The 27316-nt window shown below is 45.2% G+C and overlaps 1 protein-coding gene across 2 annotated transcripts in view; it reads left to right on the top strand.

The window, feature by feature from the left end:
- The first annotated feature begins 5245 nt into the window (after window positions 1-5245).
- UNC5D (unc-5 netrin receptor D) overlaps window positions 5246-27316 on the top strand; it is a 761056-nt gene continuing 738985 nt past the window's right edge. For both annotated transcript variants that reach the window (XM_033949939.1, XM_033949938.1), the window contains exon 1: window positions 5246-5505. In XM_033949939.1, coding sequence (XP_033805830.1) covers window positions 5415-5505 — 91 coding nt within the window. In that variant the 5' untranslated portion in view covers window positions 5246-5414. The remainder of the gene's footprint in view (window positions 5506-27316) is intronic.

Raw genomic sequence — 27316 nt, 5'->3', positions numbered from 1 at the left:
ATTAAAACCAGGCTCAATGAACACAAATCGCGTATTATTAACAACGTTACTCAGGCTCCTCTAGTTGCTCACTGGCAGAGATATAAGCATGGGGTTGATCAAATCAGATGGCGAGTGATTCAAAGGGTTACGGAGAGGGATGGTGGGAAAGATTTACGGAGGCTAAATGAGGCAGAACAAAGGCTGATATTTACACTAAATACGGTAGAACCAGGGGGATTGAATGGAGAGATTGACTGGGTCACGCTGATTGGTGGATGAACGGTCCAATGGAATCCCTGGGGGGAGTGGTTATCACTTGATTTTGAACTTAAATGAGGGCCGAGAACGCCGGCGACATCTTTCACAGAATCTGCACTTGTGAGTCGGATGACAACGGCGGCCTCAGTAAGCATTTATTGAGGATGGGATGAAGTAGTTGTGAACTTGTTCTGCGGGGGGGGAGGGGGAGGTAGTGTGTAAAATATTCCACTGCAGCTTCCCTAAGTATTGTTTTTTACTTTTCTGACACAGGGAGACCCTTGAGACAGCACGGTGTGTGCGAAACATGTCAGGTCAGACTCCCAGGTTCAGCTGTGTATAAAAGCTAAGTATATACTTTTGTAATAATTTCTTGACACTATTGTAGTTGGAAAAAAAAGGCATCTTTATGAACACGTTTGAATTATCACAGCGTTTAAAAAAATCATTTACCTATGATGAGCTACCACATAAATCTCCCGCGTTTTTGAAATTTAACATAGCGGTGGAGTGGTGGGGCTGAGGTATTTCTGAGAAGATGCTTATATGCATAGTACGCCAACCTAGCTGCTTATTTAATTAAGTTTTACATAGGCACCGCTAGTCGTGACTCTGTAAATGGCGCCTAAGTGTGATTGACAAGCGGCCAGCACCAGTTTTCTAGGCGCCGGCTGATTTAGGTGCCATTTACAATATCGGTCCCTAAGTGTTTTCTTTTGGGTACACCTTTTGGGCCTCTTCCCTCTTCCTTAATATTGTCTTTTCTTTCCCAAGCTTAGTTGAATTCCAATAAATTTTTAAAACATAGAGCTCTTTTCACTAAACGGTGGTAGAGGTTTCTACCGTGGACCGGCGTTGTACATGTACATCGGAGCATTTAACTCACAGGCTCACAGCAAAAACCTCTACTGCCGTTTAGTAAAACCCAGCGATAATTAGCTGTTTAAATGCTGAATAGCAGAAAGACTTCTTCAAAAGACTTTATTCTCTCTTTTTCCTTATAAAAAAATAGATGTTGTCTTTGTCCACCTGTTTTTGTTAATGTCTCATCAAACGCCCACATAAAAAAATATAAATGAGTGTTGGACAGATGGATTCTTAGAAAATAGATTATTAAAAAAAATATATAACAATAGAGATAAATAAACAAAAGAATATAATTGAATTATAAGGTGGGAGGGAAGAAGCACAAGAGGGCAAGGGACAGATGGGAATTATTTAAAAATTTGCACTGACGATCATTTTAATTATAAAAAGAAAAAAAACAACATCCATACACTGAAAAAGAACAAGAGAATTTTTGTTTTCACAATCACTATTTTAATTTTACTAGATGTATGTATACATCTAATAGCACCATAAAGAGTAGTTCTATAACAAGGTGCTCAAGGGTGTGCACCATTCTGCATGCCTAAATGCACAAAATTGCACATACATGCTAAGTGCTACAATCTCTGTTCTACAAAGTATTCTATTCTACCAAGTAACTTTGGAAGGAATTCAATAAACGGCACAAAAAAAAATATTGAAGCACTCTTCTATAAAGCGAGAGTACCCTTTATAGCACAGGTGTCAAAGTCGGTCCTCGAGAATCCAGTCGGGTTTTCAGGATTTCCCCAATGAATCTGCATGAGATCTATTTGCATGCACTGCTTTCAATGCATATTCATTGGGGAAATCCAGAAAACCCGACTGGATTCCGGCCCTCGAGGAGTGACTTTGACACCCCTGCTTTATAGAATAGCATTTGACGTGGATCTGGCATCTAACTTTTGGGCAACATACGTATGCCTGCTGAAAGCCAACACTCAACTTAGACACATTTCAGATGAAAATTTTAATGCCATTCACAACTTTTTAAAATGCCCTGACACACGCCGCTGTCCACACCTTTTCAGAGATGCGCTATGAGAATTAGGCGCTGAGGCCTAGATTCACTAAAGAAAGCGATTCAGTCGCTGTTGGCCGACTCTCAGGCTGATTTTCAAACAGTGATTGATTCATTATCAAGTTTGCATATAAATAATTGGCACGGAGGCCCCTGATTTAAAGGCATGGGGAGGTGCGACGGAGGGGGGCTGTGACCCGACCCGATGGCAGGAGGGAGTGGGCATCCCTCCTGCTATATTTGCACAGGGTCAACCATGGGGGGGATTGTCAGGGGCAGCGTTTGGTAGCAGGAGGGAGTGGGCATCCCTTCTGCCATTTTTTTTGGGTTCGGGGAGGGAGCTTTGTTGGAGGGGCTTTTTTTTCATTAGGCAGATATTTTGCGTATGTAATATACGCAAAATATCAGTGCCATGAAAAAAAAAAAGGCAGACTTAAAGTGGTCCTACTGTCGGGTTTTAGGATTGTAAAATGTTAGCGAATCAATCGCTTGGCTATTTTGCATGGAATTTTACATTTCCATGGCTGGATCGGAAAATGGGCGATCGAGGGGGAAAACACTGGTTCAAAGGCCCCCCCCCCCCCCCGCCCCCACCTTTTAAAATTTAAGGGCAACCCCAAGCGCTGGCTAGACATTGAGGAAGTCCTTTCCTTCTTCCCCCAGTCTGGACTCCGAAGGCCCCCCTGCCTCACTTTTTAAAATTTAAGGGCATCCTTGGTATGGCAGCAGTTCTCAAGTGCTGTCTGGGTATCCTAAGCATTCTTCCTCCATCACAGTCTGCCTCCTTTATGATGCAACTTCCTGTTTCCAGTTCGGTGAGCCGCAAAGGAGGAAGAATCCTGAGGCACCTAAGTAGATAATTGCTTCAATAGAATCTAGTGGATAGAGCGACTTGACCAAATTCACAAAAGAGACTGAATTGTGGTCCTGGCTAGAGAGTTGCACGGGGACAGAAATCCCACCCATCCCCACAAGGATCCTCTCCGTCCCCGTCAGGATCCTCTCCGTCCCCACCCATCCTCGCAAGGAATTACCTCCATCCCCACCCATCCCCATAAAAAGCAGCAATTGCTTCTGACAGGATCATCAATTCCACAGTTTCTTTTGTGTTTGCGCTGCTGTTTTCCTTGTGGAATCTCTTTGGTAGAACCCTTTTTTTGTTTTCTGTTTAGGTAATTAACTTATAAACCCCCTCTTTTACTAAGGTTGACGTGTCCATTATATTATATGGACGAACCCTTCTTCCAAAGCCTTCCATTCCCGTGGGAGTCCCGTTGGCTAGAGGGGAGTCCCCGTGGGAGTCCTGTGGGCCAGAGGGGGGTCCCTGTGGGAGTCCCCTGGGTTAGGGGGGGATTCCCATGGGACCCCCCACGGGATCTGCGATCTCCATTCCTGTGCAGACCTCTAGTCCTGGCTTTAAAGCATAAGAACATAAGAGCTGCCATACTGGGACAGACGGAGGGTCCATCAAGCCCAATATCCTATTTCCAACAATAGTTGATCCAGGTCACAAGTATCTGGCAAGATCCCAAGGTGCTTCTTATCCTAGACATAAGCAGTGGATTTCCCCAAGCCATCTTAATAATGGCTTATGGACCTTTATTTTAAGAAATTATCCAAACCATTTTCAAAAGCTTTTGAGGATTTCTGAATTGCGCAGTGTTTCATCTAGATTTGTTTTTAGCCTTGGATCCACGAGCCTTTGTATCAGGACCTTTAGGGACCCCTGAGGAAGAAAGTTTTGTCAAAACACAAAACGTGTTGAGTCCATAGTCCCCCCAATGATTTGGGTCCTAGGCATTTCTCATGTGGATTATTGGACTGTACTTTTAATTAAGCCTGCATCTTGAACATCATCTTCTCCATAGCGTTTTTGTTCTAGCACCCACAGCCATGTGTATAATGCTGCTTTTCCTAGGTAATTCTGTCTTGTGTGATGCCCAGAATATTTGTTCTATACAAGGGGTGACCAACCGTTTGGCTTCCCTGGGCCGCATTGGCCCCCCCAATTTTTTTTTTCTGGGGCTGCACAAACATGCAAACGCTGCAGCAAGACAGAGGAGGGAGCCGGCAAGACGGTAAACACCCAGGGGCAGCAGAGGAAAACACTGCATTGCCCTCGACCGGGGCCGCACAAAATACTTCACGGGGCCACAGGTTGGACACCCCTGCTCTATACCTTCTGAATGACTCCATTATTCTCATGATGCTCATTTTACTGGAACTGTAACCATTGGAACCAACCTTTCCAAAACTCAATACTGATACTTCTTCCTGGACACTTTGAAGGAGTTTGCCTAGTGCTGGGGGTGCTCAAATACCCACTGCAGACACACACCTGGCTGCTATGATTTTTAGCACCTAAATGTTACAGTTTGCCAGGACCTCTCTGCCAGTTTTAGTCCCCGAGTTAATGAAATACACCACTATACTTGTAAATCACAGTGCATGCATATAGTAATGAGTTTATCTGAACGCAACTCGACTTAAACCACTACGAAAAGATATGAATTAAAAACATATATAAAGAGGAAGAATGAATGAAGCAGCAGCAGCAGTCTTTAGCCCTGTCTCTTGGTCGGTTCTAGGTTTACCAAAAGTCACTTGACTCTCCCAAAATTCAGCACAGAAGAGGCCGTTGAGACTAGACCAGAGGTAGCCAATTCCGGTCCTGGAAAGCCGGAGCCAGGTCAGGTTTTCAGGATATCCACAATAAATATGCATGAGATAGATTTGCATCTCAAGGAGGCAGTGCATGCAAATCCATCTCATACATATTCATTGTGGATATCCTGAAAACCTGACCTGGCTCCGGCTCTCCAGGACCGGAATTGCCTACCCCTGGACTAGACAGTTTAGGGCTCGGCAAAAAAACATTTACCCAGAGCTCAGCGCCGCTCTTTGGAAAGCGAACTCTTACAACCTGCCCCATCGCCTCTTTCCCGCAGGAAACTAAACCATTGCCACCAGCTCTACAGGAGCGTCGCACTCCGGGTAAACTTCCTACACCACGCTGCTCCTCCCCCTTTCCCCTGGTAAACCCCGCCTCTCCCGCTCGGCCGCTCTCATTTGCTGCCTCCGGGTTCAGGGGCGGGGCCAGGGGGTTGGTGCTTGGGTTGGCTGCGAGCACGCCGGCTAGTGCTTTCTGAGCCGGGGCGGGGAGCGTGGCGCCGATAAAGCGGCGGAGGCTGCAACCTCCTGCCGGCCGCGGGGCCGCTCCGAATCGCTGGACTTACAGTCGTGCGGTTGGCTTTTTGGGACGGAACGGCGTTGCCCGTGGAGGAGCATGGGGAGGACGAGATGCCGTCCCGGTCCCGATGCCCGGGCTCTGTGCCTGCAGACGTTGCTGTTGCTGGGTTTCGGCTCGGTCCTGAAAGGTAAGGAGGGCAATAGCCACTTTTACGGCGGGCAAAAGCATCGAACGAGCCAGTCTGTCTTTGCAGCACTTCGGCAACTCTGTGCAGTGCCCAAGAGAAACCTTTGCCTCTTTTGTTGTGTTTTTTTTATGTTTGCACTTGCTGCATTTGGGGTCATTTCTCTTTCTGCTTGTGGAAGTTTAATGCAGCTTTGCCCTTCCGCATCCTACAGGTTGCATTTGCATCGGACCCAAATATTCTGCTGCTTGATTTCGCCCTCTTGGGTTGTTTTTTTTTTCCTCTCGATGTTGATGCCGAGCCGCAGTTATTCTGCATGGAGTCTGATTCTTGGCTCCCCCATTGCTTCGAGCTGGTGAGGGATCCAGGGAAGGTTCTATAGAACGAGGCTGCCATTGGAAAGACAGGTACATCGAGGGGTGTTCCACGTTATTCGGAGTTCACGGGGAAGCTCTGCTGAAAAGATTGGTGAGCCTGCTACCCCTCTGCCCCAGTCTCTTTTGTGGAATGCTTGCAAGCTTCCTCTACTGGGAATTTAATTGGATTCTGCCAGATGCAGATGCATGGTTTATTTGGTCGACCGCTTTATTTTATGTTTGTTGGACTTGTTTGGGTTAGGAAATCTCCAGCGACCCCTGAGAGAATCAGAACTAGTACCTGGCACTTTCCAGGCACTTTAAGTGGGAGCTTTAGAATTTAATTGTTCTTTTCTTTTTTTTCAAAAAAAAAAAGAATAGGTGCACATAGCCTTTGGAGCTGTAAGGCTGAATACAGAGAATACAGTATTTATGAGGTGCTACTTAAAGCAAACCTGGAGCTACTTCCCCAGGCTTTGCTGCAGAGAGAGAGAGATGTCTGGTTAGTGCTTTCAAGAAAATAGTCTCCTCTGGGCTAGAAGAACAGTTCACCAGAGTACAGGGACGGCTCTCTTACTCATTCCCCCAAACGTGAAATCAGGCTCCCTATAGAAGTTGTAGGCGATAACGTGACATACAAGAGACTTTACAAAACTTCTGCCGTGAAATGCAGGGGAGAAAAACGTGAGGTACAGGAGCGCAGGGATGCTAACCTCGATGCACCGTGAACGAGCTTGCACAATCTCGGGCACATCGACAGAGATGACACCTATAGCCTGCATCCTTTAGGTGTAACAGTTTAGTTCTCTGTAAACAGCGCCATACAAGGCTATTCTCTCTCTTTCCCTGGCTTCAGGTTTCCTGGACCTTGGGAATAAGGCACTGGTGTGCAGTTAATTATAATTGCCTAATCTCCATGGGTAGGCTCCCCATTCACTTTTTCTTGGCTACCTGTCAGTTCGTGCAGCCTAGAAGACTACGATACTCTGTGCCTGCAAAGCTTTGGGCTGTCTTGGACATGAGAGGTTTTGTAGAAGGTTGAATGCCGCTTCGTACGGTTGTTTTTAGTGATTTTTGAAGATAAATGTGTCTCTTGTCTAGCGTTTTATGTTTCTTTCCAGGAAGAACATAGAAAATATGCCTGAAAGGGGGAGGGGGGGGGGCAGAAAATATGCCACGTTTCCCACATCCTCCTCTCTCATCAGGCAGCATTTGGAAATTGTAGGGAGCCAATGCTTTCTAATCAATAATTGGAACCAAATGCACTCAGTTAATGTTCAAAGATACATGTGTATATAGCATAAAATGATTTTATTAGCAAGCTAATTTGTTAGCGGTGACCCCTCTACCCCTTTAACTTTGGGATTTGATTTCTGCTTCAGAAATTAGACCCCCCCCCCCCCCCCCAGTGGTGAACGACTCTTTTGCTAAACCGCAAGGTGCACCCAGCCCCAAACACTTCAAGACACCGCCGGTATAAGGTTTGAACAACAACAAAAAAATCCTGAAGTTTGTACGGATGCTTAACTGTGAGGATGTCACCAGTATGACTGAACTACGTTTCTGTGCGCTGATATTAATTTCATGAAGATCAGTTGTCAATCTAGTGCATTTTTGTTTAGAGAGTATGTCTCTGCTCTCATGTTTATATGCAGTAGCCAGTGGTTGGTATCTTTAACTCTTTCACTGCCCTGAGCACTCTTACATCAGAAAGGGCCCTTCTGATTGCATTTTTTGCTGACACACAGATGTTTATTCTACCTTGCAAAAAAAAAAAAAAAAAAGTGCACATTTTATTGTCTTTTTCTTTTTATTAAACATGATAGATGAGTCAGCGTGCCTTGAGAAAGAGAGATTGGGGAGGGGGTATTTATGTATACTGTAGTTCTTAATTATTTAACACCTCCCCCTTTTTTACAAAACCGCAGAAGAGCTTCCGACCCTTAGGGCTCCTTTTACGAAGCTGCGTTGGCGGTTTAACGTGCGTAATAGTGCGCGCTAATTTGCCGGCCCCGCTAGCCGCTACCGCTTCCTCTTGAGCAGGCGGTAGTTTTTCGGCTAGCACGGGGGTGAGCGCGCTCTAAAAAGGTGTGGGCGATAAAGCCGCTAACGTGGCTTCATAAAAGGAGCCCTTAGTAGAGCGTTGGGAGCAGTGCAGAGCATTCAGCGCACCGGCATGTACTAAAAACCGCTTCCACGGTTTTGTAAAAAAAAATGTGGGAGGGGCAATTTATTTATCACTTTTTGAAGGCGCTCGCTCAAGGCAGTGTACAGCAAGAATAAATTAAACATAAGCAATAGACAATTATAGCAGTAAAAATTTATTTTTTCAGACTGTAATATAAAGTGTGGTATAGTATGTTACAAGGGTGGTTTAAAAAGTTTGGTTAAAAAAAAAAAAAGCAAGTTAAATAACGTTGAGGTCCTTTCAGTAAGGTATGGTAGCCCATTTAGCCTGCACTAAAAATTAGCACGCGCTAAATGCTAATGTGTCCATTATATCCTATAGACATGTTAACATTAGCGCGCGCTAAATCGGTTACCGCACCTTAGTAAACGACCCAGATAGTCTCCATCTAGGTCTGTACACTTAGGCTCTCTTTTATTAAGGTGCGCTAAGCATTTTAACGCACGCTAAATCAACGTGTGCGCTAACCGCTAACGCGTCCATAGGATAACATGCACACATTAGCATTTAGCGTGTGCTAAAAAGCATAGCGCGCCTTAGTAAAAGAGGGGGTTAGACCAGCAAGTTTCCAGGTTTTTTTTGTAACGTAGATAAAATAGCTTACAAAAGAACTGGAAACTCGCTGGACTTAAGCGTGTAGCCCTCGATGGAAACTCCGTCATTTAACTTGCTTTTTAACCAAATTTTTCATACCACCCTCGTGCATTGCCGTGTCAACACAATATCGATAAAACATTTAGAAGGTAGCGAGGTACAATATTGTGCTTGGCCTTTGCTAATTAGGTCTTGCGGAGCTTGGGTCCATTGACTTCCAGTCACAGAGAAGGGGGGTTCACAAAAAATACTGCCTATTGCTCTTGGTCAGGCTGCAGCAGTCTTCTGTTTTGGGGAGAGGCAAACAAAACAACCTGTAGCCAGTGGTGTAGTAAGGGGGGGTGAGCGGGGGGGGGGGGTGCCAGCACCTTTCCTCCTCTCCGCCTCACCCCCGCTACTTCCCCTGCGGCATTCGCCTTCCCTCCCACCTTTCCTCTAACTCTTTTCCAGCACAAGCAACAGCTCCAACCTGCTGCTCATGCTGGCCTTGGCGCTCCCCTCTGACGTTACTTCAGGGTCCCATGACTAGGACGTGATGTCAGAGGGAGAACCCACGCCAACGCGGGCAGCAAGTTGGAGGTGCTGCTCGCTCTGGGGAAGCTAATCAGGCATGGGGGAAGGGAAGGGGTTGGGGGGGGTGGCTGGAAGGCACGGGGCAGAGAAGAGCACTGCCTCCCCCACACTACCATTCCCTAAATTTGTGATGATGGGTGGGGCCCCTCTCATTCTGCTACTTATATATTGCAACATTTATAATCTGCTTTTCTTCACATCCTTTTAACCTGCCCATCCCCCTCCAATTCCTTATATTACCTCCTGCCAACCCGTGGACCATCAGTCTTCATTCACAGCCAGTAGAGAGTCCCTTCCCATCCCTCCATCCCTGTCATAACCTGCCAGTTGCACCTTCACTCCAGTTTCTCTGTCTTTAGTGAAGGTACAGGTGAGCCATCCTGACTTTAACCCGAACTCAAAAATGGACCCTCTTGCTGCCTCCAGCTTGCAAGATATGATACAGAAATTGAGATACCTGATCCTTTTTGAATTTTGGGCCTACGGAGCAGTGCTTCTCATTCCTGTCCTTGGGGGCGCAGTCAAATTTTCAGGATATCCACAATGAATATGCATGAGATAATTGCATGCACTGCTTCCTTGGTATGTAAATCTATCTCATGCATATTTATTGTGGATGTTCTGATAAACCTGACTGAATGGGTGTGCCCTGCAGACTGGGTTGAGGACCACTGCCATAGAGCATTTTTAGACAATGTAAAATATAAATGACTCGGAAAAAAATTGTGAGAAAGAACACAGTGGGAGTAACTGGCACAGAGCGATAGGTAAACCCTAAAAATGGGTGGGGGGGGGGGGGAAAAGCTGTAAATTAAATGCAGGAATCACATCATTTTTAGAGGAAAGTTCTTTCTAGAACAAGAGGATGCAGAATGAGGCTCCACTGGGGTAGACTGAGACTGAACATCAGAACTTTTTTTTCACAGAAAGGGTGGTAGATACTAGAGGTGTATATTATAAATTGTTTTGTTTTTCACGATACAGTAAAACCTTGGTGTGCGAGCATAATTCGTTCCAGAAGCATGCTCATAATCCAAAGCACTCGTATATCAAAGCGAATTTCCCCTAGGAAATAATGAAAACTCAGACGATTCGTTTCACAACCCAAAACCTTTAATACAAAATACTATACGTACTTGTATTGCAAGACCTCGTTCGTTTAGAAGAGTCACTACACTCCCGCAGCGTCAGAGAGAGAGAAGAACCATTGGCTCAGTTGTGGTGATGTGACACGTGTATAGAATATGTGCTTGTGTTGCAAGACTTTGTTTAGAACAGTCATTACACTCTTACAGCGTCAGAGAGAGAAGAACCATCGGCTCAGTTGTATACTGTATGTAATTGTATTGCAAGTGTTGCTTGTATATCAAGTTAAAATTTAATCAAATGTTTTGCTTGTCTTGCAAAACACTTGCAAACCAAGTTACTTGCAATCCAAGGTTTTACTGTATTTTATTTTACAAAAATTCTTTATTTGGGGATGTCATATCATCAATAGCATGCACTATTTTTAAATAATGTGTACTGTTGATGACCTTCCATATTTCTTTTTAATATGATATGAAACGATGTCAGATATATTGATTCAAATGAATGCACATCCTGAGTGGATGCACGAAACTGCTTTCCAGGGTACAGGAAATCATTTTTCAAAAAAAGGGGACAGGAATTTTGCATAGTTTGGAATAAGCACAAGGGACTGCTAGTTGTGAATAAATAAAGGGACATCTAGGGCTCCTTTTATCAAGGCACGCTACGGGGGTTAGCGCGTCGGACATTTCATCATGCCCTAACCCCCGCGGCAAGCCTAAAAACTAACGCCTCGTCAATGGAGGCGTTAGCGACTAGTGCGGCAGGCGGTTGAATGCGCGGTATTCCGCGCGTTAACCGCCTACCGCACCTTGATAAAAGGAGCCCCTAGAGATCAATTGAACTCTAACCCCCTCTTTTACTAAGGTGCGCTAACCGATTAGCACGAGCTAAACGCTAATGTGTCCATGGACTAATGTGCACGTGTTAGCGTTTAAAGCGCACTAATCGGTTAGCGCACCTTACCCTTGTTTTACCAAGGTTAGCGCTTAGCGCGTGGTAAGCGCGCACTAAGGGCTCCTTTTATCAAGGTGTGGTAGGCGGTTAACGTGCGGAATACCGCACGTTCAACCGCCTGCTGCGCTAGTCGCTAACGCCTCCATTGACAAGGCGTTAATTTTTAGGCTTGCTGCGGGGATTAGCTCGTGATGAAATGTCCGATGCGCTAACCCCGTAGCGTGCCTTGATAAAAGGAGCCCTAAAAAGCATAGCGCACCTTAGTAAAAGGAGCCCTTAGTAAAAGAGGGCCTAAAATACTGTACTAGCAAATAACAACGCAAACCCAATGGTTCTTAATTGCCGCATAGCAGGGATCTTCAAATCCAGTCCTCAGGGTCCACAAACCAGGCTGGCTTTCAGAATTTCTACAATGAATATGCATAAGATCTGTTTATATTACATGTACATTTATTTATATTAGAGAATGACAGGGTGACAAAATTCATCACCGTTCCTGTCCCCGCGGATAACCGCGGGAAATAATCCCATGTCCTTTTTTAGTGTCTATTTCAACCTCGGTCTGCTCTGGATACCAGAGACTGTCATTCTGTAGTGTCTGTTTCAACCTCAGTCCTTCTACACCAGCATTCTTCAAAGCAAAGCTTGTGGGTCAGTGGTTGTAGCCATTCATACTCTGATTCTTCCCTCTCTCCTTAAAGAATGACATGAAGATGGTTTCGGGGCCGGGAACAGTGATGAATTTTGTCACCGTGTCATTCTCTAATTTATATATCTGTTCTACCCCAGATTTTGTACTGTACAGGTCTAAGAGGCTTACAGTCTAAGAAAGAGATTCGATGGGTTAGGAAAAGAACACCAATATGTAGGTAGAAATGAAATGGAAGTAGTGAATGCACATACTGTAGATCTCATGCGTATTTTAGGACCCCTGCCACTGGGCTGACAACTGGGGAAGCTCGATTCAAATCCCACTGCAGCTTCCTGCCTCCTTGGACAAGTGACTTAACTTTAGGCACTAACCCCCCTCCCCCCATTCTTAAAGTTTGCCTAACATTAGATGCCTACATCAGTGCGCCTAGCCGATATGGGCGCCTAACTTGATTGATTAATAGGCTTAATTAGCACTTAACACTTCATAAGTGCTGTTAATTGGACTTAATTGAAAATTAAGCACCTAACTAACCCCCCCCCCCCCCCCCCCCCCGCAATCCTCTAAAAAGTGGGCGCCTAGTCTAAAGCGTGTAGTTTAAAAGTAGACATGGTTAGGGGCAAACTGTAGGCATGCTTTTGAGTTAGCGGCCTGTTTTTGACTTAGGCACTGTTGTGCGCTTAAGTTGTGTGCAGACCTTCAGGCCAAGGAAACCCTGGCATAATTACAGTTTGCTTAAAAGTTAGGATGCCTAGTGCATAAATGCCACTTCACATTATGGAAATTGCGAACAATTAGATCTGATTTTGAATCTACTGCTTTTAGATTACTGGTTCAATCGTTACTACTGAGTCTTCTCGATTATTGGTCGCCGCGCCTCAGGGGGGACGTGGCGGTGCTTGGGGGAGTCCAGGGGAGGGCAGCGGAACTGGTAGGGGGGCTGGAACACTGCCCATATGCCGGGAGGTTGGATGGGCTGGGGCTCTTCTCTCTGGAGAAAAGGAGGCTCAGGGGAGATATGATAGAGACCTTCAAGATCATGAGGGGCATAGAGAGGGTGGATAGGGACAGATTCTTCAGACTGAAGGGGACAACAAGTACGAGGGGGCATTCGGAGAAACTGAAGGGAGATAGGTTCAAAACAAATGCAAGGAAGTTTTTTTTCACCCAAAGGGTCGTGGACACTTGGAATGCGCTACCGGAGGAAGTGATCAGGCAGAGTACGGTACAGGGATTCAAACAGGGATTGGACGGATTCCTGAGGGATAAAGGGATCGTGGGATACTGAGGGAGGAGCTGGGATGTAACACAAGTATAGAAAGCTAACCAGGTAATAAGTATAGAAACCCAACAGGTCGTGCATGTGCAAGACCGGAGGTTTAGGACTTCAATGGGAAGATAGGACTTCAATGAGAAACCATGGTGGCAACGGAGCCCCTTCTGGTGATTCAGACAGGTCGTGACCTGTTTGGGCCGCCGCGGGAGCGGACTGCCGGGCAGGATGGACCTATGGTCTGACCCGGCGGAGGCACTGCTTATGTTCTTATGTTCTTATTGCAATATTATCGATCTGACAGTCACCAAGAAAGAATTAGCAAGACTTCCAATAATACAGAATACAGCGGTCAGAATGATTTATGGCCTGAAGAAATTTGATCGTGTTACACCCTTTTATCGCGAATTGCATTTGGCTGCCAGTGGAGGCCCGGGCATTGTTTAAACTAGGCTGTTTATAGTACAGCTCCTTCTTACTTAGGGATCCTTATACAAAGGCGCGGTAGCGGTTTAATGCATGGAATACCGCGCATTAAACCGCCTGCCGCACTAGTACCTAACGCCTCCATTGACGAGGCGTTAGGATTTTAGGCTGCCACGGGGGTTAGCTCGTGATGAAATGTCTGATGCACTAACCCCCCGTAGCGCGCCTTGATAAAAGGAGCCTTTAGTCAATAGATTTTCTTTAGCATCATATAGACATACTAGAAGAACTCATCCTTTGTTTAATTTTCCATCTGTCCAGGGTTGCAGGTGTAAGAAATTTCTGAATCATACTTTGGCATCTCAGGCAGCCCTTCATGACAACGAATTCCGAATATTGTTGCTTACTACCCATTCCTATGGCCATTTTAGAAAACAATTGAAGACCTATCTTTTTTTCTAAATATTTGACTGTTTAACGAACCATCTTATTTCATGTAACATGTTTACTTTTATAACTTTTTGTAAACCGCGTTGAACTTCTGGTTACGCGGTCAATGAGCACTATGTTATGTTATGTAGTAGGCAGCACTAAGCTTTTATAAATTGTGCTTGGCGTCACACTAATCAGCACCATTTTTTTTGGGCGACCCGAATGAAGGGATAATTGCTAATTGAGTACGCATGTTATAGAATATTGGTTCATATGCACATGATCGTTATAGGTACATGCAGAGGTGCTAGCTATAAGCTCGTTTTCATTTCCAAATTTACATTCCCCAAAATTGGAGACAAACAAGAAATTCCTGAAATATAATAAACCTCCAAATACATTGAAAAATATTAACAACTTTCGCCCACAACATTCAGGCAATTGTGGTCCAAAATTTAGGAAAAAAAATAAATCTCAATAAGTCCATATAAGAACAAAAAGGCATTGAAAGGATGCCCCGAGACCCTTCCCCCAGCCAGTCTGCAGCGAACGTATGGAATTTACTCTATGACATTAAATTCTTCTCTAGCACATAGAAATTCCTCAAGCTGCTTAGGGTAAAAAAATTGAAATTGCTTGCCTTTGTGAACAACGGGGTCCTTTTACTAAGGTGCGCTAGTGCATGCTAAATGCTAACATATGCTAATGCATCCATAGGATATAATGGACGCATTTGCACGCGCTAAGATGCACTAGCGTGCCTTGGTAAAAGGACCCCTATATAACAATTAGGAGGAAATCTTAACACAAAATTAGCAGATATAGCCTGAACCCTAGCCTTAAGGGCCAGGAAGGCTTTTTGCTGTACAGTGGTGCCTCACACAACGAACTTAATTGGTTCCAGGAGCAAGTTTGTTATGCGAAAAGTTCGTTATGTGAAACGCGTTTTCCCATAACAATACATGTAAAAAAAAATAATTCGTTCTGTAGCATAAAATATGCTAAGATGACATAAAAAAAGATAAATTTTTTGTTATTATTTTTATTTAGATACATCTAAAAACATACATCTCCCTGTCCTTTTACTTCCACTATCTTCCTATCCCATCTCTATTCCCTTTTGTCCCTCTCCCCTATGATCAATCATCTCACCACCTCTCTCTGCCCTCACCCTCAGGGTTCAAGATTGCTTCCACTCTTTTTCCTGTTGTTCTCTCTGCCTGTCACCCTATGATTTAGCATCCCTTCTGCCCTTGTCCAATATTTCCCCTTCTCTCCCTCCCTCTCATCCCCGGCTCCAACATACCGTATTTCGACTGCCCTTCCATCCCCAGGCCTGCCAATTTCCACTCATTTACTGCTTTCTCCCACCTCTGCCAAAGCCCCCCCCCCCCCCCGCAGTGATCGGCAACACCAGGCACCCCCCCTCGATTGGTGAAACAGGGCCCCCCCCCTCGATTGGTGAAACAGGGCCCCCCCTCGATTGGTGAAACAGGGCCCCCCCTCGATCGGCGAAACAGGGCCCCCCCTCGATCGGCGAAACAGGGCCGGCGACTGCTTTCTCCCGCTGCTGTTGAAGTCTGTAAACAACTTTAACACAAGCCACGGGGCTCTAACAGTGCGTATGCTGCCAACGGCTTCCTTCCTCCTTCCTCTCCCCTCATGATGTAACTTCCCATTTGGTTGATGGAGGAGGAGGATGGTAGCCGGTAGCGTCACGCACACTGCGCGGAAGGATGCAGCTCGGGCGACTTCGTTGTGTGAAACGAAGTCCGTTGTACGAATCAAGACAAGAAGTTCGTTGTGCGCAGCATTCGCTGTGCGAGGCGTCTATTATGCGAGGCACCACTGTATATCTTTGCCAAATCAGGGAATACTGATACAAGCTGCTTCTAAATCTTGGGTCAGGAAATAGTAATCTAATGAAAGCTAAGACCCGGGTAACCTGGTCTCAGAGAAGCAAGAGATGTTAAGACCAGCCGTTGTGACACTTGAATCACTGCGGGATGTCATTGCTGGCATACAGGACTTGTTTACAGAAGTTAGACAAAATATAAGCTCTTTTTAAATGTATTTTTTTTTTAAATTATACTTGAACACTTGTTCAAGCAATGCAGGACTATATAAATTTAAAAAACCCTAAAAGATGAAGGTACTGAAGTAAAAAATCACAAAGCAAACCAACTTGTGTAACTCCAGTAAGCTGGGTGCAACTGCCTCTACAATTCTTATCCTATAATGGCAGGCTACTTCAAAGAGTAGGGGAAAGGCCTCAGAAGCCACGGGGCAAAACGTTGCACCGGAGCTGTGAAAGGGAGCAGATAATCAGCAACAGTTCCCTCTCAAACTTCTATCATTGGCCACAGAGCCCCTCTCTGCTTGCATTTTCTTTTTAAATATTTTTTTTCTTTTAAATTCTAAGGCGCTGGCTGATACAAAACTGACTGAATATCAGTCAGTTTAACAAAAAAAAAAATATACATGAATAAAGCAAGCTTGTCTTATCTTTAGACGTGTGCCGCTTGGTTTGCGACTCTCCACTTCCTTCTCTCCGTCTCTGTGCAGATCAAATTATTAGCAGGATGTCCTCCCGATTTCTGTTCTGCTTCAAAGCTCTGGTGCAACGTTTTGCCCCGTGGCTTCTGAGGCCTTTCCCCTACTCTTTGAAGTAGCCTGGCAAATAGGATAAGAATTGTAGAGGCAGATATAACCAGCAAAGTTTACTGGAGTTACACTAGTTGGTTTGGACTATATGCACAATCCATTATAACAGGAAAAAAAAAAAACAATTAGGAAACAATTTAAAGTTCTTCCTTAGACCCCAAAATAGAAGGGGGCATTCTAAATAATGAGAAAAAGAAAGCAACAAATCTATAAGAAAAGGCTTTAACGTGATACATTCCTTAAATTTTGCAATCTGAATACCTTGAACTTCAGCCGGACAACGTCTTTAAATTAATAAACGCCCTCAGATGGTCCTACTGATAGTAAACATAAGTTATACCCAAATATTTTATATGACATTTACAGGGATAAGCCAGCAAAAATTTTGCTCCCAGTGAAAGAACTTCCTGTCTCATTAAAAAAAAACAAAAAAAACCCTCTCCTAGTATTTTGTGTCTGTCGTGTTACATCTGGACAAATCCATATTTTCCCCCCCCCCACAAAATATAACTTCATAATTAAATTCATATCTTGTTCAAATACAAACGAGACCGCTAGTGTTGTCCTTTCAGAATTCTCTGTTAAAGAAGATTCTAAGTTTTCTGAAATATTGAGATCATTGTTCCTCATAGCTTGCTCATTACTCTCTAAAGGATCTCCTATCTTCTTTGGGGAAATATAGTATGTTTTATTCACCAGAGGTATATTTTGAGAGGACAATTTTGCTAACTATAAACTCAATGGTATTCTAGAACTTTGGCGTGCAACACAGTTATCATGGAATTGCAAAGGAGATTACACATGGATGGGATGAGGACAAGGGCCACGGTTATGTGCATAACTTAAGAATACTGTAAGCTATGCGCTAACGTGCCGCATTTCTGTCTGCTGTTGACATAAGTGGGTTCATCTCTGTAGGTTGACCTGTAACTGCAACTTCTGCTAATATTCTATGACAGAATCTAGGCACTTAGGTCTAGATGCTATACCTGAAATTAGGTGCCTAGATCGGCGCTCCTAGCCAATCTAGGCATCTAGCTTAATTATTTAATTAGGCTTAATACGCACCATTAATTGAAAAGTGCCATTAAAAACAATGTAAAAAAATTAATTAGCTGGTAGACATCTAGCTCGGTAGGTGCCTACCACTTTGAGGTAGGTGTCTACTCCGAGGCACCTACCAGAAAGTAAGAGTGGTTAGGGGCGAATTCTGGTCATAGTTTGACTTAGGCGCACTCGTTTAGCAAGAAAACCCTTGCATATATGGGAGTGTGCCTAAGAATTCAACACCTACTGGTGTGCTAATTGTGATTTTATAAACGACATCTAGCGGTTGATTAACTCTTGCACTGCTCGGTACCTAGAGGTTAGGCACCATTTATAGAATAGGGGCCTTAGGGCTGGATTCTGTAAATGGCACTCAAAATTCTGTGCCGAGAAAAAAATCGGTGCTGAATGATACTCTGGGATCTGTGCTCAACTTCGAGCAAAAGGAGTTACACCAACTAAAAACAGATGTAATCCCGACACACGTGCATTGTAAGACAACACCCCTGACAGGGGGGGAAGTCACTGCTTGCCCTGGATTGGTAGTATGGAATATTGCTACTCCTTTTGGTTTGGCTAGGTACTAGTGACCTGGATTGGCCACCGTAAGAACGGGCTACTGGGCTTGATGGACTTTTGGTCTGACCGGGTATGGCTGTTCTTATGCTCTTACATGTGCCAAGTATAGGACAATCAAGCCATTGTGACATCACTGATGAGGTTGGTTCTGAGAAACTGTGGAATGAGGCTTTATGACATCACAATCTCAGCTCTGGAATGTTGAGCTCATTGGGGTTCTAGAATCTTGCTATTTTTTTGAGATGCTGGAATGTTGCTACTCTTTGGGTTTTGGCCAGGTACTAGTGACCTGGATTGGCCACCGTAAGAATGTGCTACTGGGTTTGTTGGACCATTGGTCTGACCCAGTAAGGCTGTTCTTATGTCCATGTTCCTCCCATCATTACAACCCCCCTTGTAGATCCAATTAGGCACAATTGTATAAATGGGCACATATGTTTTCACAGGGATCTGCTATTTCTGTTCCGTTTTGGGCCCTGCATCCGTTAGAATGCTTTTCCGTGCCAAAAACTCAGCATAGAAGTAACTCCTGATGTTAAGGCACCATTTCTAGAATTTCCCTATTGGTCTTGTGCATCTTGGCACCTACTTCTGGTGTCCTTTATAGATTTGCCCCCATACCCTTCATTGTTTCAGGTCCAACCCCCCTCCCCCCCCACCTTTTATCAAGCTGCGCTGCTGAGCAGTACGAGCTAAATGCTGAGCAGCCCATTCAATTCCTATGGGCTGCTCGGCATTTAGCTCATACTGCTCAGCAGCGCAGCTTGATAAAAGGTGTGTGTGGGGGGGGTTAGATTGTAAGCCAGGGACAGGGAAATGCTTAGTGTACTTGAATTACTGCTGAAAAAAAGTGTAAACTAAATCCAAATAAGTATAAATGAATAACTATTCTCGGTTTCTTGATGAGGACATATAAAAAAAGAGCACTCCACACCTCAGTTTTTCATGTAGAATCAGAGCTGTATCGAATACAAATAATGAAAAATGTTATTCAACTGAAAACGAAGAACAAATACAATTAATGGACACTCAGCTTTAACATAACAAATAAAAGAAACAACATGAAATCAAAGATCAACTGTTTATTTCAGTAGCATTTAGCACAGTAGAGCCCCAAATTAGTCGTATTCATATTTCAATCACTATTTGACCCAAGAAATTCCTGAAACAGCCCTAACTTCAACCTTACCGTCCTTCCTCCCTCCCTCTTCCCGCCACACAGAAACTACATAACCTACTCTTTACCTCTCTAGAAACGACAAATGTTCTTCCATTGTAACCCACCATTTTTTAATCTCTTTTGTAATCCGCCTTGAACCGCAAGGTAATGGCGGAATAGAAATCTCTAATGTATTTGGGGCACTATTTGGAGTCGGAATTGAATATGATTATTTGGTACAGCCCTACTTAGAACTAACTCAGGAGGTAAGTTGGACTTGCCCATTTTGATGAAAATATTAAGCTAAGGTTAGAAACAAGGCAGGACCCTTAGACCAAGGGCTTCTTTAATCAAGCCGCGCTAGCGGGGTTAGCGCACGTGACTTTTAATCACACGCTAACCCCCGCGCTGGCCCCCCCAAAACCTACCACCTGCTCAAGACAGGTGTTGGCGGCTAGCACGGCCGGCGGTTTAACGCATGCTATTACGCGCACAAGGCAGGCGTTTGCGGCTAGCGTGGCCGGCGGTTTAATGCACGCTGTTACGTGCGTTAAACCGCTAGCGCAGCTTGATAAAAGGAGCCCCAAGTCTCTCTTCCAGCTTGCCATGTTATAAGTGCATGAGCTTGTACATGGTAAAAACCAAGGCAAGGTTTCTGGCCAGTCTAATAATTCCTGAGAGTAAAACCCTGCTGTGCAGAACCTACCTCATGTAGAACAAAGTTCTTCTACCACAAAAGTTGGACTCCCTAGTTCTTAGGGGAAGACACAAGATACAAGTTCACATAAAGGTTGGTTGTGGGCAGCCATGGGTTGATCCTTGAGGCTGCAATCTGCATTGATTCTCCAACTGAATTAAATTGGCAAGGACTTTGCGCAGGAAACCCAGAAGGTTACTTACCATTCTTTGAGGCCCTTGGTTATGTGCTTACAAGGCCATTGTAATAATAGTACCCCCCCCCCCCCCCCCCCGCGAAGAATCAGATATTTGGGCTACATAGCAAGCAGATAGCAGCTGATGGGGGCTGTAACCCCTCTTAATTAACATCAGTGCCCTTGAGTTGAACTAACTCCTGATAGCCATAGAGTGAGTGACCCCCCCTCCTTGTAGCTTTTGTTGCCACTGCCTTCTCCTGTCCGGTATGAACCATCACTATGTTGCTGCTGGCCAAGATAAGGGGGCATGACCCAGACTGGCTCTGCTGCCAGAACCTGACCAGCAAGGCAGTGGTGGTTAAGTGACTTGCCAAATGCCACAAGAGCTGCCATGGGATAGAGCCTGCCAGTTTCCGGTGCATTGCTCTGTTAGATTCTCCCTGAACGCCAATTAACATTGGTAGAGGAGGAGAAAAGGGGAAAGAGGAATTACCAAAATAGGGATGTACTTGAAGCTCTTTGTATCGGTTCTGATATCGGAACGCACCAGTCTGTGGTATTTGTATACTCGCAGAACAAAGCCAAAAAGTCACCACAAGGCTAGGTTCTGCCACAAAGCATACAAAAGACTGTGAGATTACTGTAAGTGTGAATTGCTCCATGCAATAGCCAACTCAGTCTTTTGTATGCTTTGTGGCAGAACCTAGCCTTGTGGTTCAATTGGATCGGACCCCAGAGGAAGGTTATCATTAACCGAAACACAGACCGTGTTGGTTCCACACCACACTCATAGCTGTGTGTTATATGCATTTACAAACTGATTTGCATCGGTTCTATTTGTGAAGACTTATTGCATTGTATTACTTGCGAAGAACATTAGAATAGCCTTACTGGGTCAAACCAAAGTCTATCAAGCCCGGTAGCCCGTTCTCACAGTGGCCAATGCAGGTCACTAGTACCTGGCCCAAACCCAAGGAGTAGCAACAGTCCATGCTACCGATCCAGGGCAAGCAGTGGCTTCCCCCATGTCTTTCTCAATAACAGACTATAGTCTTTTCCTCTAGGAAATTGTCCAAACCTTTCTTAAAATCAGCTACCCTATCCGCTTTTACCACAACCCCTGGAGCTTAACTATTCTCTGAGTGAAAAAAAATTTCCTCCTATTGGTTTTAAAAATTTCCCTGTAACTTCATCGAGGGTTCTCTAGTCTTTGTAATTTTTGACAGAGTGAAAAATCAATCCCCTTGTACCCGTTCTACCCCACTCGGGATTTTGTAGACTTCCATCATATATCTCCCCTCAGCTGTCTCTTTTATTGAATTTGGATTGTTTTTTTATTGTGAAGACTTTTATTAAACTTTTCACATTAAGAGCATCGGTTCCACAGCCTTGCTTGTTATTTTGTATATTCACACACATGTACTGAATTGTAGCTTTCCCTCCATAGACGATCATCAGGACAACAAGTGTGCTAGAGAGATTGGAAGTTTGGCATCAACCTAGAAGACAGTCCTTTTCAATTTCTACCTTTCCGAATGCCTGGCCCTAGGTTAGATGTGCTTCAGACATGACCATGTTCAGGAGATGCGTTCTGTCTGCATTTGGATTACAAAAGCTGAATATCTTATCGTGTGATATTAGCAGGTACCAATCAGTCACAGAACATCAGCATCCCAGGGCGTCAACATTCATTTTCACCAGAATCTTCAGGAAGTGATAAATATGATAATACATTCATGGTGGATTATGGAAAATATTGTGCAGATACTTTGCAATGATATTTATAGCATCATTCCTGGGATAAAAACAGTTTTCGTGTTCTAGGGATGAGTCATATTCAGGATGGTCACTAGGATGAGGCAGATAAGATGTTCTGCCATAATGTGTTATGATAGATTGTGTTTGGCAGGAATGCATTTTTGGTCAAGTGTAACCAGTGGCATAGTAAGGGGGGGCGGTGTGTCCCAGGCGCAGTCTTAGTGGGGCGCCGGCACCCCGACCCCCCCCCCCTGTTGCGCGAGTGTGCCTCTTCCTTCATACCTTTTTAATTTTCCCCATGCAAGAAACATTACAAATTTGCTGCCCGTGTCGGTGTTGCCTCTCCATGACATCACTTCCGGGTCCCGCACCTTGGAAGTGACGTCGGGGGGATAGCTGACACGACGCGGGCAGCGAGTTTGTGATGTTGCTCACGCCTGGAAAGTGAAAAAGGTACCGGGGAAGGGGCGCGCGGACGGCAGGAGGGGATCAGGAAGGAGCGGTAAGGGCGGAGAAGAGGGAATGTAATATTAGCGTTTGGCTATAAGGGCTGCACAAGCTTACAACTGTTAGAAGTAACTTCTCTGGATAGTTTGCTATGGCTTCAGTTTTCCGCATACGTGCGTGTGTAGTTCTTTGTTCCCCCCACCCCACCCCACCCCCCCCTCCCTCACGATTTGTCTTGCATGGTTAGCGGCTGATTGGAGCCTGAGAAATGAGTGTTAACACCAGCGGCTGTTGTTCCTGCTAATCTGGATTCTCGTGCTGCTTCTGCTGTGTGCAGCAGATGGCTGGATCTAGATATAGAAAGCAGAAAGTAGCGATCCTCATTTTTTTGCAATTTCTTTATGGTCTCGGCTCTCCACATGCAATGCACTTTTGTTGAATAACTAGAGGATAAGTCAATTAAAAAGACAGGGACTTGTCGTCCCCCCTCCCTCATTTGTGTGTAATCTCATTGTGCCAACCTCCTGTCACCTCTGGAAAGATGCTATCTCTGGGGATCACATTAGCCATGAATGTACATGCCATAGCTGTGAGAGCATGCATCCTTATTACCTGCAGAGTGGCTGGATGGTGTTTGGAAGTATGGCATAGGTGTGTACGCATGACACTTCCACACATGGAGGAAGTGCAGAAAAGGGACTTTTTTTTTTTTTTTAAATAATTCTTTATTAATTTTCAAAACTTCAACAGTGCAATACAACAAATGCAACATATAATGATACGACAAAAGCACGTTCAACTTTCACATAAGAACATAAGAAGTTGCCTTCGCTGAGGCAGACCATAGGTCCATCCTGCCCAGCGGTCTGCTCCCGCGGCGGCCCATCAGGCCCATTGCCTGAGTAATGGTCTATACCTATCTATACCCCTCAATCCCTTTTTCTTCTAGGAATCTATCCAAACCTTCTTTGAAACCATTTAATGTTTTCTTGTCTACAACAGCCTCTGGAAGCGCGTTCCATGTGTCCACTACCCTCTGAGTGAAGAAGAACTTCCTAGCGTTTGTTCTAAACCTGTCCCCTTTCAATTTCTCCGAGTGCCCCCTTGTACTTGTGGTGCCCCATAATTTGAAAAATCTGTCCCTGTCTACTTTTTCTATGCCCTTCAGGATCTTGAAGGTTTCTATCATGTCTCCTCTAAGTCTCCGCTTTTCCAGGGAGAAAAGTCCCAACTGCATCAATCTGTCGGTATATGGGAGATTTTCCATTCCCTTTATCAGTTTAGTTGCTCTTCTTTGTACTCCCTCAAGTACCGCCATGTCCTTCTTGAGGTACGGCGACCAGTACTGGACACAGTACTCCAGATGCGGCCGTACCATTGCACGATACAGCGGCATGATGACTTCCTTCGTCCTGGTCGTAATACCCTTCTTAATGATACCCAACATTCTGTTTGCTTTCCTTGAGGCCGTGGCGCATTGCGCCGATGCCTTCAGTGTCGCATCTACCATCACTCCCAGGTCTCTCTCCAGGTTACTGACCCCTAGTGGTGTTCCCCCCATTTTGTATGTGAACATCGGGTTCTCTTTCCCCACGTGCATGACCTTGCATTTCAAAGGGACATTTTTATAAAGGGGTTTCTGCATGTAAAGCCTGAGTGTGGCACGGCAGTTAAAGCTACTGCTTCACTGCTCCTTGTGACCCTGGGCAAGTCACTTAATTCCACCATTGCCCCAGATACATTACACAGATTGTGAGCTCACTGGGACAGACAGGGAAAAATGATTGAATACATGAATTAATTCATGTAAACCATTTTGAACTCCCTTGGGAGAATGGCATAGAAAATTAAATAAATAAAATAAAAGTGCATGCATGGAAAGTGTGTGCTACTTTTATGCAATCTGCATTTAAGCATTTATTAGGAAAAGGGGCGTTTTTGGAGGGGTGGATAGGGCGGGAGGTGGGTGGGATATGGGTCGACCTAGACTTAGTCCCCCAGCCTTAACCAAAAATGTTTGACTGGTTGCCAGATGGAACTTATACGTTTTCACATAGACAAAGTAAAAACAGGCATAAGTTCCAGATTGGACATCTCTCCTGCCGTGATGTGTTGGGGGGGGGGGTCACAGCGGGTGGCGGCAGGAGAGATTGGGTCCAGGCAACCCGTCCCCCTGCATCCATAATGATCACGGCAGGAGAGATGCCACCACCTGCTGCGACCCCCCCCCCCCCCCCCCCGACACATTGCTGCAGGAGAGATGCCCAATCTATCCTGCCAGAACTCCTCCCAAACCGGCACGCTCTTCACCGGCAAGAGGGATGCCCTGTCCCTGCTGCCGAACACCCTTCACGAACCGGCGTTCTCTTCACCAGCAAGAGGGATGTCCAGTCCCTCCTGCCGGATGCCCAGCCCACCCCATGGACCCACCCAGACCCCCACCCCCAACAGGCATGGCAGAGAGTGTGATCGTTTTTAAAATTGGAATCAGAAGAACAGAAGGCTAGGTCAGCCCAGCATCTTGCCTCAGAGGGTGACCAAAGTCACTAAGAAATACCGAGCAGACCTCAAAGAATAGATCCATTTCTTGCTCCTTCCCAGGGATGAGCGGTAGCTTTCTGAGGTCTAGTTGGGCAATAATTGTGTACGGACTTCTCTAGGAATTTCTCCAAACCTCTTTTCAACCCCGCTGTGTTAGATCTCTTTACCACATCTTCTGGCAACAAATTCCACACCTTGACTTTTGATCAAGTAAATAAAAGCTGCTTTCTAAAGTCAGTTTCATGGCATGCCTTTAAAGCCTATACCTCAGAAAAAGTAAAGGAAGCTCATTGCACTGATAGCTCCTGAATAAAAGGTGTTCATACGTTAGAAAAAGTCTAAAAAAGGAAAAGTGTAGATAGATGAAAAGCTCCTATGCTCCAAACAGCAGAGACATGTGTGAAGCTAAGTTGACAGAATCCTCTTTAAAACCCATCTGTGGTTTCCCTTCCTCAGAGGCTCATTACAGTCATGTCTTGGGATGCTGCTGCTGGAGCCATGCAGAGATCACAGATGTTCAGGCATGAGATGGGGGAAGTAAATGGATGTGTAAGGTTTGAGACTTTCTTTGTCATCTGAATAATTTTTTTTTAGACCTAATGTTGTTGCTTATTCTGGCTTCTTGTTTACAGGTGGATGGAAAGCATATGAGGGGGAGACATGTTTTGTTTTTAGATGGCAAGACACTTTTCCAGAAGCATGCAGTGCTTACAGTAGACACTAGGTGGTGCAGGTGTTAACACACTGCTGCTTTGCTCAAAATTGGTAAGACCAGCTCTGGTGCTGGAGTCAGTAACTGGTCACATTTAAGGTTACATAGAAGGAATATTTTTGAGAAATTGTATATGTACTTGGGTTAAGGTCTGGGAGGTTTTCTGTGTGCTGGCTGCTCTGAAAACTTGATCTGTTTTCTGTCTGTAGAGGCCAGCACTGATCAATCTGGGTGAGGAGTAGCCTCATAGTGCAGTGGTCTGAGGACCAGGCTCAAGCTCCTTGTGACCTTGGGCATGTCACTTAACCCTCTTTTGACCAATGTACAAAAACTTTGATTGTGAGCCCTCTAAGGACAGAAACAGTACCTGCATATAATATTCAAACTGCTTTGGTTATACTACTGAAAGGTGATATATCAAATCCATTAACTCTAACCTGCAGGATCCTAAAGTGGGCAAAAATTGCGCACTTGACCAAATCTCCATTCAGCACCAGAGCTGACAGTGGGTCATGTTTTATGACCCATATAACCCATCACGCCTTTGATCCATGACCAGTATCCCAGACTTCAAGAATAAATGGGATACCTATGTGGGATCACTGCGGGAGTCATACCAATAAATAGGGTCGCTAGGATATAGACTTAATAGAGTAGAGTTAAGGGGGCCAGTAGACTTAAAAGGGGGTCAATGGTATGGACAGACTTGATGGGCTGTAGCCCTTATCTGCTGTCATCTTTCTATGTTTCTTACCCATGATCTTTGGTGAATTATCCCAGCTCCAGACGCAGTGTCGGGCTACAATTGACGAATACGGGCCTCTTGCTAACTGGTACTGCGTTGTTAACTGCCAAACTATTTCTAATTGTGACAGCAATGGTGCAAGTTTTCTTCTTTTGTTTTTTATTTGTATTTATTTTTTTATGATTACCGTATTTTCACATATATAACGCGTGCGTTATACACGATTTTTACAAGCTGTGCATAACCTTGTGCGTTATACGCGTGAGCGCATTTTACAATGGTTTTATTTACATAGTTCCCCCCCCCCCCCTGACGTCCGATTCACCCAGCAGGACCGCTCGCACCCCCCCCCCCCGACGTCCGATTCACCCAATCCCCCCGCAGGACCGCTTGCACCCCCACCGCCTCCCCAATCCCCCCCCCCCCATCATGGAGAAGCTCCTACCGTTCTCCTGCTGCTTCCTCTGCCGGCGGTCCCGGCCCTTCTGTGAGCCCTGCTCTGAAATGCTTCCTCTTCCCGGCGGTCCCGGCCCTTCTGTGAGCCTGCGTCTGTGCTGCTTCCTCTTCCGGCAGTCCCGCCCTTTCTCTAATGTCAGAGAAAGGGCGGGACCACCGGAAAGAGGAAGCAGCGCAGACGCAGGGCTCACAGAAGGGCCGGGACCACCGGCAGAGGAAGCAGCAGGAGAACGGTAGGAGCTTCTCCATGATGGGGGGGGGAGGCTGTGGGGGTGCAAGCAGTCCTTTGAG

This window comes from Geotrypetes seraphini, chromosome 6 (genome assembly GCF_902459505.1).
Source record: "Geotrypetes seraphini chromosome 6, aGeoSer1.1, whole genome shotgun sequence".
NCBI classification, from domain to species: domain Eukaryota; kingdom Metazoa; phylum Chordata; class Amphibia; order Gymnophiona; family Dermophiidae; genus Geotrypetes; species Geotrypetes seraphini.
Note: the sequence above shows the minus strand (reverse complement) of the source record. Positions and strands in the feature narration are given on the sequence as shown.